Source organism: Drosophila biarmipes, unplaced genomic scaffold (assembly GCF_025231255.1).
Source record: "Drosophila biarmipes strain raj3 unplaced genomic scaffold, RU_DBia_V1.1 ptg000015l, whole genome shotgun sequence".
NCBI classification, from domain to species: Eukaryota; Metazoa; Arthropoda; class Insecta; order Diptera; family Drosophilidae; genus Drosophila; species Drosophila biarmipes.
In genome coordinates this window covers 1,788,506-1,804,317 of record NW_026114533.1, presented here as the reverse complement: position 1 = coordinate 1,804,317, position 15,812 = coordinate 1,788,506, and the positions used below count along the sequence as shown (strand labels likewise).

Here is a 15,812-nt window from a genome sequence, read left to right as displayed (position 1 = left end):
ATTTCGAATTAAATTTTATCAAAATCGCACGACTATATCATATAGCTGGCATAGGAACGATCGCAAAATTGGTTGGAAAATAATAAAAAACAAATTATAGCTTCGGAGTTTTTTGGCATTTTATCTTATAATATTGGGAATATCATATTTTGTATTTTTAAGACTTTCGAAATAATTTTAATAAAAATCATACGACTCTAACATAAAGCTGTTAAAGAAACGATCAGAGAAATAATGGTTTTTATTAATATCACGTAAGCTAGAAACAATTCTTAAAAATTGAAAATGGTGTGACTAATGTTAATTATTGCTTATAACTGCAAGGGTATATAATCTTCGGCTTGAGGAAGTTGACTTCATTTCTTGTTTTTATTAATTCTGCAAATAAGATGAGCCTTGACGAAACATCAATATTTTCCTGATAGATCCTTGTTTGGAAAGAGAAAGATGGTTCAACACAAATGGCAAAATTGACTTAGGGACAATGCGTAGTGGTTCGACTGGTACGGATCCGCGGCCTTAGTTTTTTTATTGTAACAAAACATTTCCTGAAATTAAAAAGAAACATTATAAATATATATTATACAAAATGGCCCATATCGTACGTAGCTGCTATTGAAACAATCGGTTATAAATACAAATTTTGTACGATTTTTTTTTTTTTTAAGATTTTCTTGGTGTAGTATTGGTGTAGTATATGCTTAGCAATTTTTATTCAAATCGGATAACTAAATCATAGGAAAGAGTAGTGTATAAATACAATTTCTGAATCTTATTAATGGGATAAAAAGGGGAAGAGGGAGGCCATAAATATAAATTAGGTCAAGGTGACAGGTTAAGGGTAATTAAAGTTATTGGGTGCGTGACGAGTGATCGCTAATTAGGGTGATAAGTTGTCAGGTGTCCGTTACTAAGATTTAGTAAATAAAATAGGTTAAATCGAGGGAAGGGATCGTATTTAGGTTTACGAGATCAAACGGGGAAAGAGTTACTGGGGTGTGACGGATGTCCGTTAATTGATTTAGAGAATGGGTCGAAAGTGGAAGGAGTTACTGGTGTGTGACAGGTGGCCGTTACTTAAATTCAGAAAACGGGCTTAAACGAGGGAAGTGATCGTTAAATAGGGTGATAAGTTGATTAATAAAATGAGTTAAAACGATTAAAAGGATTCTGATTAAGTAGTTGACAAGTAGAATCACGGGATCGAACGTGGTAGAAGTTACTGGGTTGTGACGGGTGACCGTTACTCAGATTTAGAAAATGGGTTAAAAAGAGGGAAGTGATCGTTAATTTGAGTGATAAGTTAACAGGTTTCCGTATATTGATTTAGAAAATGGGTTAAAACGATGGGAGGGATCCTAGTTAAGAGGTTGATCAAACGGGGAGGAGTTACTGGGGTTACTAAGATTTAGAAAATACGAGGGTCCAAGAGATCAAAGGGGGGAGGAGTTGTGTAACGGGTGTCAGAGAAGGTTGACGGGATCAAACGAGTGGAGGAAAACCGAGAATATGGTGTGATCGGATGTAAAATTATTGATTCGGTTTATTATTCTACTTTGTCTGTTATCCATTGTATATGTATAAGAGTTAGACCATAGTACCATTAACAAAATTTAAAATACAGTGTATCTCATTTAGAGCAAAAATACCGTTTTTAAAATGTATTGAGCAAAAAGGGAATAGTTTTACATTTACGGTGCTCAATGGTGGTAGGCCCAATTTTTTTTTATCTCTTATGTACGGTGATCTGAAAAAGATTTATAGAAAAAGTTTCTTTTCATATCCCTTTTATGAAACCTCCTTTCCTTTAATATATTTTTTTGTTTGGTTAAAGTTGTTTATTGTTTCCCGTAACTTGTAATTAAGACGGGTGAAATCAAATAAAAATTATGTAACGAAATTCTTGGTAAAATTAGTTTCTTTGTTAAATACAATTCCAATTTCCTTTAGAATTAACTTTTCGTTGCTATCAAAAAATCCTTGTACATCAATTGCAACTATACCTTTCTCCATTTTATGCGGTTTTATCTTGTTAGACAATTCTTTGAACTAACCCGCTTAAAGGACTTTACTCAACTAAACGATCGTGCATAAGGAGGTAATCTTTAATCATCAGCAAAGCGCAATAAATTTTTTAAGGGTAGCGAGAAATTGAAATTTGACTTTGTAGTAAAATCAGTGGATGTACTCAGCATTTAAAAGTTTACGACTTTCCTGACGATTTACCGATAGAAATATTTTAAGTGAGTGTCAAGCCGACAAGCCGGTTTCTATCGGTTTCGTAACCATTTATCTCACATCTTATTTCATCAATTAAATTTGCCATACAATTATTGCGAAGAGTAACATCAACATTTTCAGTGGTGCTTGTCCCATCGGCTGCTACTCTCCTAACAACTCCTTGAAAATTAAGATACCTTTCGTCAGGGAGTACATAAAAGTCCTGATTTTGAATACATATACGTATTTCATCGTTTGGTTTAAATGTTTGATGATATAAGGAATATGTGTGATATTCCTTTTTCGAAATACTTTCATATGAGAACGGTCTTCAACGAATTTGTTCCTTAATGTAAGCCCCTCTCGGTCTAATCCTTTTCCTTTAGTTATACAACTGCTATTGCGCGGTTCATGAAGTATACCGATGCTTTTGTTGTAAATTATCATTCTATCATTCGTTATCGCCGGCGCTTCAGGGCGAATTAATACAACAAACACAAGAAGCAGTGAAAAGGCAGTGGGCGGCACTCTGTCTGCTGGCCATGGCCGCGATGAGCTTGGCGGGGCCTCCGGCTCCCCTGGACACGGACACCGCTTTCCTGACGCCCGGCACCACCATAAATGTGACGGAGAACGCTCAATCTCTTGGAGACGGTGGAGTTCGTCCTGGCCATCGGCAGCGAGGACTATGCCCAGTATGGCGGCAAGTCGCCGGCGGAGGTGCTGGAGCACTACAACGAGCAGCGCTCGCTGTTCAGCATCACCATGTTCTCGCAGAAGCGCCAGCGCATCCAGCTCTCGCCCTTCGAGCAGCAGTGCATCGGCATCTCCTTCAGGCAGCCGTACAGCGTCATCCTGAACACCGTTCAGTTGGACCTGTGGCGCTTCGTCCAGTTCTCACTCGGCCTGCTGGCCTTTTGGAGCGCACGGCGGCTGGCCAAGAACAGTGTGTTCTACAACCTGGCCGGCGTCGTCATCGGCATCTGCGCCTCCCTGCTGGTGGTCATCTTTCCACGCCGTCCCATGATGTACGTCCTGATCGGCGGCTGGACCATTGGCTTCTATGTGCTCAAGCAGCTGGCGGACAACCTGCGACTGATCCTGCTCACCTACCGCGACCATGTGGTGTGGTACCTGGTGGTCACCGGTCTGATCTCGTTCCTGATTTGCTACCGCATTAGCCCGCCCAAGAATCCGCGCTCCCAGAACATCATCATGTGGGTGCTGCAGGCGATGGGCGGCGTCCTGGTCTACTTCAGCAGCTGGCACACTAGCGCATTGATCTTCCTCATGGTGGTGGCCTTTGTGGCCCACTATTTCTCCCCCTCGTGGGTGCGCTATGCCAAGATGATGTACCGCCGCCGCTTTCCGCCCAAGCGACGACTGCCCACCCAGGAGGAGTACCAACAGCAGACGGCCCTGGAGACCTCGAAGTCCCTGGCGGAACTAAGGAAATTCGACAACAGCCCGGAGTGCAAGCAGTGGACCGTGATCAGCAACCTGCGCAATCCCATGCGCTTCGCCTCGTTCGCCAATGGAGCACCGCATCTGGACGACGAGGAGATCGAGGACTACTCGCGGGCCATTGAGAAGTCCATGGAGGCGTCGCCACAGGAGGATCCCGAGGAGTTCCTGCAGTGCAGCATGTACTACCGTCCGTCGGCGGGTAGCAGACTGCTCTACCGCTCGCGCCACCGCGTCAACATACCGCTGCCGAACTCCCAGTTTTGTCTCGCACCAACTTCCCACCATGTATGTATTTCGTTCAACGCATTTCTGTTCGTTACGTCTGAGTTTCTTAAACTTTTTTGTTCTTTACGTGTTCTGACTAGACTGAAACGCACTATACTTACCTATTTAAAACCCATTTTCAACGTGACTGGTTAGGAATTAAACAAAATTATTATTGATTGTATTGTGCGAATATGTATGCGAAATTACATGTTTTTTTTACCCCGCAAATTCACAAATTTCCGTTCTGATCAACTATATATACTGAGAGTCATTATTTCTCTGCAGTTAATAGGTAATTAGATGAGATTGTGTGGTGTGTGTGTATTATCAACGTAATAGCCACTGTTAACATTACATTCCAAACGAATCGAATTATTTTTGAAAATGTTGACAGCATTATCGGGTAAGTCTTATTGCTTTGCACCTAAAACTCTTTGGTTGAAACCAAACTATTGACCTATTGATCTCTTCTTATCAAAGTATACATTTTCTTAATTGCTAAATATTTCCACTTGAAGTGTGTTATTATTGTTTTCTATTTTCACTGTATTTTCCAGATTATAATCTTTTAAATTGTTGTTAATAAATTGAGAAATATCATTGAGTTCATAGAAGACTGTAGGAATATTATTAACTTTATCACCAATATGAAAGGGATAGTTGTTTACATCAACGTTGGGAATGGAGTTGTACATGTTAAATTCAATTAGCGCACACTCATACTCCTCGTTTAATTCAATTGGTGGCAATAAACATTGTCTATAACGGAACTATAACCATTTTGAAACCTATTGTTCAACTGGGTGGCATTGATTCCGCCAAACTTATATAAAACTAAAAAAAAAATTAATTAATTAAATTGTCCCTTGTCAACCTTATCCTTGCTTATAAATTGAAACCTATTTTTTTTTCTCCCAACATTTTTGACAAATTTTTGTTAATGTCTTATGTACGCCGGGCGGTAGCGGGGTCTGCTGGACGTGCTGGTAGTGGTGACGTCTGTAGGGGGCGGCTAAAAACGGCGGCGGATGGAATTGGTGGCGTCTTGGTCGGGATGCTGCGGCGCTGAGGGAGAAACACTCGTTTCGCGAGTTGCCCGGTGACCGAAAGAAAGAACACAAACAACTTTGAAATGTAGGCGGAGTCGGGAAAGCGACCGAGGTTTAATCCGCATCAAGTACGATATCGCACTGCCTAAGCGCAAGCATAGTCCCGCTCTCCAATGCGCAGTGGAGACTCCACGGAGGGAAGACGGAATAAGAGCGGGAAAGTGGTGCACCAGGCAAGTCCCTCGTCGTCCATGTGGAAGCCCGGCTGGATCACCTTCGGGTAGACTTTCGCGCTCGGGATTGAGCGGTAGCTTTCTGAACCTTATCACCACGCTCTCACTGAGCGCACGGATGGCAGTGCGGATGCACACGTTTGGCTCGATCTTGACCACCTCGTCGCCGTACATATCCTCTCCCCTCCGACGTTGGTTGTCGGCAGACGAAATGCGGGGGCCATGGACGCATCGATTGAGCTCGTCGGTGTGCACGGATCGATGAGTGCGGCGGTGTCGGACGTCTTCTCCCTGGGACTACCAGCTTAATGGGAACGACAGAGCTGGTGTCGAGGATGCTAAGCGAGGGGGAGGGGTAACCGTTTTGCGAATGGGCGGATCTTGCCGGCGCCAACGCTGCGCAGAAGCGGGGTGTGGCTGGGGGCTGGACTTCTTCCTGGAAGCGCTCTCGTGCATGTGGAGCAGTGTGTGGTGGTTCCCATCGAAAGTTCTGCACCGGTCACCGCTACGACAGCTCCCAGTGTAGTGCTCATGTGCGAGACAGTTTGCGCAGTACTTGTTGATCAGCACTGCCTGCAGCTGCTTTTCTGCGGCTCCTGGAAGAAGAACCACCTTGGTCACCGGACGTTTGACAATGCTGCATGCCGTACGAGTTTCGACTACGCGGACCTTGTCATCGGTTTCCGGAAAAAACGGAGTCTGCTCTTCCGAGTCGCCACTAATTTGAGGGCAAATTTTCAACCCTTATGACGACCATGTCGCCGACGCGCAGATGTTCGGTAATAACTTGCCACTAATTGCGTCTGTGGAGCTCCTTAAGGTACTCATCCTTCCAACGAATGCGGAATTGTTGATGAAGAGACTTTAAGTGGTGCCACCGGTTTACTAAGGACTTGGATTCTCCCTTCACTTCGGGTTCCACTTTGGATAGAAGAGGCCCGCCAACAAGAAAGTGCCCTGGTGTCAACGCTAAGATATCAGTTGGATCCTCGGTCATGGGAGATAGCGGTCTGGAAATCAGACAAGCTTTGATTTTCGTTAGAAGGGTGGAAAGCTCTTCAAACTTGTACTTTCGGCGACTTAGCGGTGAACTTATAAAACAAGGTCTTGAAGCTCTTGGCACCAGCTTTCCAAGGGCCTCCCATATGGGGTGCCCCAGGAAGAATGAATTCCAGTTGAGCTGCTAATGACTATACGCATCAGTCATAGAATCTTTTACGGCTTGTAAAAATCTCTAGAGAGAAGGGTCCCAGCGCCGACAAAAATCGGACTAAACTTGACGAGGACAACCTCTTCTGGAAACAGCACGAGCGAAAGCGATCGACAGATGGGATGTAGGCTCTAAATGGATGGCCTTTGTAGAAAAAGAGACAAAAATCTACACGTACCCTTTTGTTATAAGACAAGATCTTCCAGTATCATTTTGTATTTCAAGCGGGCCGTCGTAGTCCATCCATTCGTGAATGGACGGAAAAAAGACACTCGCTCTTTCGGAAAACTTCTCATCATTTGCACTTCCAATCTCTTCTTGTGGAAACGCAGACCTTGCGAGAGTTAACTACAGCCTTCACCAAGTTCTTAATTCCTGGAACCCAGTATCTGGACCGGGTGAGGCGCACCAGTAGCTGATTACCGCCCATTACATGGCGGATGAGATGTGTGAATTTTACCAGAAGCCGCGGGAGTGAACATTCGTACGGTAAGATAATAGGATGTCGCTCATCATACCGCAAACTGTCGGAGGCCGTTCGTTTCTGGTCTAGAAAGGGGTTCAGGGAGAAAATTGAAATTGTCACAGGCACAGGACGCTTTTGACATTCTTCAAAAAAATACCTGCTGAGTACAAATGGTCATAAGCTGTTCCGCGGCGGCAATGTCCTGGGCCCCTGACCGGACCCCGGACAGCGGTTATTGCTTACGACATATGCAAGGACCCGCAAGGCTTTATCTTTCGGTGAACCAATGATCGCGTGGCCGTTGCAGCCTAGTGGTCCATACCACCAAAGCGGGTTATCCACTAGCCTTTGAAGGGGAACTCCTCGACCAGCCGAATCAGCTGCGTTATGTTCGGATTGAACGTGTGACCAATTAGCTGTCTCTGTTGACTCGGTGATCTTCGTCACCCTTTTGGCAATGAATGTTGACCATTGACACGCTGGTTTGGCTAACCATTCCAGCACGATCGTGGAATCGGTCGAACACTGGAGTTTTTGTAAGTCAGCCTCGGCATGTTGAAAGTATAGATTCGGCTATCTCGGACAAAAGGAAAGCGCCACATAATTACAACTTCGGAAGGGACACCGTTTTGAGTATTGCGTCATCGCCGCGAGCAAGTGCATCATCGTCTTATGGCCCATCTCTACCCGTGATGCCCATCTCTAATCCGTGATGCTCTACGCAGAACTCTGGACGAAAGGAAACCCATCTTGATATTCAGAACTGATCTAGGACCGAATAGCTCTGGAGAAAGCTGTTCCACCTCTGGCACAGCTCCATAGGAAGTTTATTGTCTCAACCTAGATCTTGAAGCCAAAGCCAGTCTGCCGGAACGAACAGCTTGACAATTTGAGAAAGGACTTGGCGTTTCGTGGGGGAAATTTTGGTTGCCAGATCAGGCAGGACGAAGAAGAACTAGTCGGACGTCGCTTTCCAACGTACGCCGAGAGGAATCTCGAATAAGTCTGTTGTCAGAAGACCATCACTTTGGATATAATTAATATTTTTTTGTGTGTTAGGAGTTGCCTCTATGTAGTAAGGGGTGTTGGCGGCCGCGGAATGTAAAGCAACTATGAGTGCTTTCGCAATCACACAGGTGATGCTCTCGAGCGAAGCAGTTCAGACACAGCTGCTTTCTTTTTATATATGACGACCGCTCGTTGACCGTTATTTGGAGAAATCGTGAACATGTGCAGACCGGATGGTTTTCCTTATTACAAAGGCTTGGGAGTTCCCCTTGTCACGTAAGAATTTATTCCTCGAGGCGCTGCGGAAGGGGCGGATGTCGTAGGCAGAGATTGACTCGAATCTGAAAGCCGAACTGTTCCCACAAGGATAGCGTGAGTTTAGGAAGTTTGTGTGTTGAAATTCACGGATAGCTGACCCAGATTCAGATGTGGTCCCTTAACGCGCGTATTTCTTCGGATGTTAAGATAGAAAGAGTAGGAGGAAGATGCTATTTATTTATTTTATTTCTGGAGTTCTGGGAGCTTTTCTTTTTTATTTAAATTCAGGTGAAGGGAAAAATACCAAAAATATACCAATCAACTGTTGATCGGAAGGTTCTATTTGTTGGGGAGAGGCGGCTGGAAACGGCGGCGGCGGGAATGGGCTACTGCGCTGGTCCTCGGTGCTGACGGCGGGAGTCGGGAGAGCAACAGCGGTTTTATTCGCATCAAGTAGAAAACTGCCTAGGACTATGCAGAGTCTTGTGCTCCTATGCGAAGTGAAGACTTCAGAGCGCGAGTGTGAGAGAGCGGTGCACTAGGCAAGCGAAGTAAAAGGGAAGCGGTGCGGGGAGTTCGGCCTGAACATCTCATAAATCGTGTCAGTGTTGAATGTTCCATGTATGTGTCGCATATTTAAATTATCCTGCTTCAACATAATAATTACATTACATATCCGTGCATATGTTTGACATAAATAAAAAGAATCAATATTTTTGTGACGTTCCATACAGAAATAGGACCGAATCTTATCCTGATTCTTACAAGCCACGACATCGAAAATCATTATTGAATTATTTTAAGCTTCGGTGGGTGCTTAAAACAGTGCTATCCTTAATCGGTTTTATAGGCTGTTCCAAGTAATCATATTTCGGTTTGTATAGACTCTTTGAAAAGACGTATAATTTTTAAATCTCAAAACATTTGGACTCTCAATTAGACTGATCATAAGATTAGTTTTCCCGCAGTTGGATGGTTCAAGCAGTTTTATTAATCGCATCCTAATATATGTAAATATGTTTGTTCAGTGATAAATCTTCAATGAATAAAGACAATATACAATGGGGAAACGTTTTTATAATCACACCAGTCATTACTTACATCGCTAACGCGGAAGTGATCTTATTGATTCTCTTCCAATTGAGTATCATATTTCCGGATATAACTATTGTGGGCCCGGAACCAAGCGTGCAGAGCGATTAGAGGGTGTAGATCACGGAATAGATCAGTTGGACGAAGTGTGCAAGGTTTACGATATTGCCTATTCACAATCTACTTATCACTTTGTAATAGCATATAAAATCAATTTGTAGCATTTGTATCCAATCATTTAATATATTTAATAAAACTCTCACACATACACAAACACGCACTCACAATCACAAAAATCTTTTTTTTTAAGTGGAAATGTAAAGATAAAAATATTCGTTTTCAGTCAACACAAGAAAATAAATTAGTTTTGGCAAGCCGAAGTTTGTATACCATTGCAGTTATAAAAAATAATCAACGATGGGAACGCTATGTGACATTTTTAAGGATTGTTGCTGGCTTCAGTGATATAAAAAAAATATATATTTAATTATTTCTCTGACCGTTTCTTGACTGCTATATGTTCGAGTTGTCCGATTTTTACAGATTTTAAATTTTAAATATATAATTATATATATTCTTAAAAATATAAAAAATTATATTCCCAATAATATAGGAAAATATGTCAAAAAACACCGAACCTACAATTTGTTTCATATTATTTTCCCACCCATTTTCCGATCATTCCTATGACAGCTATATGATATATTCGTCCGATTTTGATAAAATTTAATTCAAAATTCAACTTTTTAAAAAATGTTATTTTCAAGCGTAAGAGCTTATATGTTAAAAACACCAAACATATAATTTTTGTATTTTATTAGATCGATTCGTCTTGTGACGCTGATCAAGAATATATATACTTGCAGAGGGTTTAATGATTTCAGTCAGTAGTTTGCAACGCAGTGAAGGAGACGTTTCCGACCCCATAAAGTGTATATATTCTTGATCAACGTCACTAGACGAGTCGATCTAGCCATGTCCGTCTGTCCGTCCGTCTGTCGGTCCGTCTGTCCGTCCGTTTCTATGCAATTTGGTCTCTCAGTTTTAATGCTATCGGGCTGAAACTTTCCCAAAAGTCTTCTTTCTATTGCAGGTAGTATATAAGTGCAAACCAGCCGGATAGGACAACTATATATTATAGCTGGTATAGGAACAATCGGAAAATTGGTATGAAATTAATATGAAACAAATTACAGCTTTTTGGCTTTTTGACATATTATCTTATAATATTGGGAATATAATTTTTATATTTTTAAGAATTTCGAATTCAATTAAAAAAAAATCGGACTACTCTAACATATAGATGTCAAAAAAATGGTCTAAAAAAATAATGAAATAATTTTTTTTTATTATCACTGAAGTCAGCAAGAATCCTTAAAAATTTTATGTTGTTATAACTGCAAGGGTATACAAACTGCGGCTTACCGAAGTTAACTTTCTTGTTGAATATTAATTTAAGTATTATATACTAGCTTTAATATGTTAAAATCAATTAATATATACATTTACAAATAAAACCCCAATAAAAAAGATAAAAAAACAACAATTAAGCTATGATGACGATGATTATATTGGTGGTCATGATTATGATTAAGATGATAATCGTATGCGAAATAAAGTATAACAAATTTATAATGATGATGCTTATATCTCAGATAAAGTTTTTTCACAGATACACGTTTCAGAACCGGAAACTCCGCTAGTAACATCCCTGGAAATAGAAGCAGATGCTGATTCATACAGGCCACGATTTTAATATTAGCAATCTATCGAAAAAAAAGTGCTGGATAATGCTTATGGACCTAGAAAAAGTTAATCAACCCCTTATTCCTTAAATTTGGAAAATAGTCAACTTCATTTAAGTAATAATGGAGTTCGATTATCAAGTGGGAGCACGTGGGAATTGAATCCAGGACAATATTCTCTTATTATTCATAATTAGCCCACATAAGTTGGTGACAGAAACTTGACAAATTATAAGGAAGTCATTACTGGGACCAGTGCACATAGAATAGATATTAATCCAAATAAGAGAATCAAAGGAACTAGAGGATACAAGTACACAAACATTATTAAAGAGGTTATGATTAATGAATACAACTGTGGGCTAAAACTAAGGTGAATTTTAAATTTTAAATTCGCGGACTTAAGATGGCGGACTGTTTCTATTTTGCTTTATTTGGCAGGACTGTTAATGACATCTGGAGGTAATTTCATGTCAATGTCAGAATCAGTACTATATTTACGCTTGTGTTAACCAAACGATCAAAAGTGCATTTGTCGATTTTTACAATGTCTGATTTAATTAAGCAGAAAAGTGCCATCAAATTTTGTTTGCGGAATGAAATTTCGGCTGCGGAAACGTAGATGATGTTGGGGAAGGCCTTTGGCTATTCTACCATATCCCAAAAAAATATTTATAAGTGGTACAAAGACTTTAAAGAGGGCCGGGAACGTGTTGATGACTTGGAGCGGTGAGACTTGGATTTATGCTTACGACCCTGAAACAACAGACTAATCAAGCGAATATCGTTTTAAAGGCGAGGGCAGACCGTAAAGAGCACTTCAAAGTCGTCCAAAAACCAAGGTTATGATGACATATTTTTTATGATTTTCATGGTGTGGTGCACTATGAATTCCTTTCAGCTGGCCAAACTGTTAATAAGAATATTTATATACATTTAAATAAATTTGAAATTTTCATTTATATTGTTCAAAACATTTATATATTTACTTAACTTTGATATTGTTTAACACAATTACATATTTACTGTACTTTCATATTATTCAGTACGTTTATACATACGAGTTCAAAACGTTTATATATTTAAAAAACTTCTATATTGTTTAACACATTTTATCAAACTTACTAATCGAATAAATATTTTTTATAGTTTAATCTTATCCACCCACTGGACCAAGAGTACTAAAAGGGGCACGCACTGTAACACTTTGTCGCAGTGTTTATACAATTCAGAGTCTCGGTCATCAAGCTAAGTGCCCGAAATACGAACCGCCCGCTGTGCCTTGGCCCGCACGCTGAAAGTGCAAGAGTCAGCATAATAGCAACACGAGCGGACCTCATGTATGTACATATACCTCCGCGCTCCACACTAAGTGAGCATAGCTATATACTGAAGAATACACAGGCCGTCTCTCCGCTGCCGCTGTTGGCAGCGCCGCTACATGACTTAGACCTTTTTAGCTCCTATGCAAATTGGGGCTCAAGAAGAACCTCCTTCGAGCTCAGAGCGGCAACAACGGCTGCTCCGAAACAAACTATAAATTTGAATGATAAAATTATATAAAGAATGAGAACAATTAAAACTATGAACCTATCTTCTTCATTGGCGGAGCGGGATTATTATTACACTGTTTTTTGGCGTCAGCGTTATTTTTTTATAAAACACTTCAAGTTCAAGAAACTTGTAAAGTAAATCATTTTTTACATTTTCTATTTCTTTTTTTAAACAGTTGAGAAAAGTTTTTTGGTGTTCAGTCTTGAACTCGTGCTTTTCTTTTTTATCTACCTGTCTCCCCAAAACAAGTGAAGCTTTTAATTATTAAACATTTGATAAGAGATCCCTGTTTATTAAAAGCTTATCATGGTAAGGCACCGTAGAAAAATTATCAGCTTCAACTTTTCTCTTTGTATCATCATGTATAATAATTGATGATTATTTATTTTTTTTCATTTTATGAGTGTTTATGGTTTTAGATGTAAAAACTTTTCATACTGCCATACATTCGTTTTTCAATGAAAAGAACATAAATTATCTTGAAATTTTGATTTCGTATACTGATAATGGAAATTATGCATGTTCCACTTTGATAACTCTAATACTGTAAACCCAAGATACATGGGTTTATCGTGCACATTTTTTATTCTTGTGTGTGTGTTCGTCCCACTAAATTTATATAAATGGGATCTAGTAGTTCAGTGAAAAGCACAGAACTCACGGGTTCGTAGTGGGTTTATTGTTGGTATAACTACAGCCGGCTTGGTAATTCGCTTGTACTTGATATCGCCACTTGTGGCTCCTGGTGTCTCCGACGATCCTGGTTGTCTCGATGTCCTCTCGCCTCGTTGACTCGGTGTTCTAGACCTGTAGCTCCCTGCTCCCTGGGGCTACTGCTTGGTTACGACTCAGACTCGCTTTGGGGTCAGCCGTGCGGGCTTAGGGAAGCGTCACCGTTCTCAGACTAGGGTGAACAGACTGAAGCGCTCTTCAGGATCACTCCTCTTGACACGCGACCGCCTGTTCCTCGCTCTGTCCCGGATGCTCCCACTGGGGCTTATACTCAGATCGCGCGGACAGTCAAGGCGAAACGTCAGGAAGCTGCCTCGGGCTTCTACGCCTAGTGTAAACGAGTGTTCCACCCTAGCCTACCCTTTCGCTTACAGTCCATGCCGTTTCTACGGACTCGCTTACTTGATATTGACTCTTGATGGTTTGACTCTGATCGACTGCTGCTGATCGACTCATCCGATCGACTGATCCCGTTGCCAGCGCCCTGCTGGTTTTTATAGGGCCACCGGCAACCGTTATTTCCCTTTTGAACACGGCCCGCCGAAACTCTCCACACCGGTACAAAGTCCATGGCTTCTGTTTGACCCTTCATCTGCAGCTTCCCACCAACGTCCCGCCTAATGCTGCCGTCCCGCTGGTTCCCGTGATGCATGTGGCATGTTTGTATGCCGCTCCGCTTCCGAGATGTTGCACCTTCTCTCTTGATCCAAAGTTCACGGCAGAGTCCAAGGTCCGGCGGCCTTCCGTTACTCCCTATTCCACATGGCACCTTCGCTCTGCCCGCCAGGTCTCCACTCTCTCTTTCTCTCTCCTTAATCAGAAAACTCTTTTGCTCTCCGAACTCTCACGTTCTTTATCCTTGATCTCCAAACTCTCTCGTTCTCCAACCGCTCTTCGCCGCGCCGTTACTACACGAATTCGCCGCGTACCTGGCGAGTGGCTGGCTATCTGCTGCTGGGATTTTTGTGGAGTTATTTAACGACTCACATAACGCTCTAGCACATAATTTTTTACGACTTCTTTCATTAATATTAGTATTCTGTGGACCCGTTTCGAGGGTTTTACCGAAGACTGCATTATTTAATAACTTAAAATAACTTAAATAATGGGTGTTTAGGTCTATAAACGTTTTAAGCCAGGGATTTTGCTAAAAACGTATCCTTCTATTATTTTTTTAAGGTGCAACACATTAAGTAAACATTGATTTAAAGTTTTATAAAGTGTTATATAATTTTTTTATATTCGAGGTAAGCAAATTATTTTTTTACTTTTTCGCTATTAGTGGCTAACTTAGTGGTTGAACAAAAAAAAAACAAAACAAGAAAGGGAGTTAACTTCGGCGAGCCTTGCAACTTTGGTAAAACCATGTGACATTTTTAAGGATTGTTGCTAACATCTGTGATATTAAAAAAAAATTATTTCATTCTTTTTTCAGATTATTTTTTTGACATCTATATTTAAGAGTAGTCCGATTTTTATTAAATTATAAGATAATATGACAAAAAGCCGCAAAGCTATAATTTGCTTCATATTATTTTCCCACCAATTTTCCGATCGTTCCTAAGACAGCTATATGATATAGTCGTCCGATTTTGATAAAATTTAATTCGGAATTCAGAACTAATTAAAATATGTTTTTTTCAAGCTTATAAAGTTATGTTAAAAAACACCAAAGATATAATTTTTATTTTATTTTTTCCGACTAATTTTCCGATCGTTCATATGGCAGCTATATGACATAGCCGTCCGATTTTGATAAAATTTAATTCGAAATTCTTTTTTTAATGAATTTTTAATTATTTCCTTGATAGTTCCTATGGGAGCTATAAGATATAGTTTTCCGATCCGGCTGGTTCCGACAAATATTCTACCTGCAATAGAAAGAAGACTTTTTGGGAACGTTTTATCCCGATAGCTTCAAAACTGAGGGACTAGTTTGTGTAGAAACCGACGGACAGGCGGCCAGACGGACAACCTGAAATGACTAAATCGACTCGTCTATTGATGCTGATCAAGAATATATACATTTTATGGGGTCGGAAGCGTCTCCTTCACTGCGTTGCAAACATCTGGCTGAAATTATAATATCCTCTGCAAGGGTATAAAAATCTCTATGTAAACCATGGATACTGTATGGATAATCACAATCGCTTCGAATATTTTCTACTTTTAAATTTTCTGTCTATGGGAGACAACCACTCAAACCCTTGACAAGGTGAAGATTCAGGCATTGCCCAACCATACAAGTTATTTGCATCTAAATACATTAAAAATGATGACTCTTTACAATCATCATAGTCTTTAGTAATTTAGTCTTTAAATATTAATTATTTGCTTTGGTGTGGCAGCATTGCACCGAACCACCCCGAATTTCACCTTGTATTAATTTATACATATCAATATCAGCAAGAAGATGTATCTCAATTTGTGTGGGTTTTAGAATTGCCTGCCAAGGTAAACATGGTGTTGTATAAAAATGAGCTGGGTCAAGAGAATACATTTTCATGCAAA

At 40.7% G+C, this 15,812-nt stretch overlaps 1 protein-coding gene across 1 annotated transcript; it reads left to right on the top strand.

Moving 5' to 3' along the window:
• Positions 1 to 234: 234 nt before the first annotated feature.
• Positions 235 to 4,970, top strand: LOC108036877 (nuclear envelope integral membrane protein 1-like). The gene is made up of 3 exons (XM_044091362.1): positions 235 to 254; positions 2,853 to 3,972; positions 4,920 to 4,970. Exons 1-3 carry the CDS (start codon positions 235 to 237, stop codon positions 4,968 to 4,970), a joined length of 1,191 nt encoding a protein of 396 aa, XP_043947297.1.
• Positions 4,971 to 15,812: the final 10,842 nt, after the last annotated feature.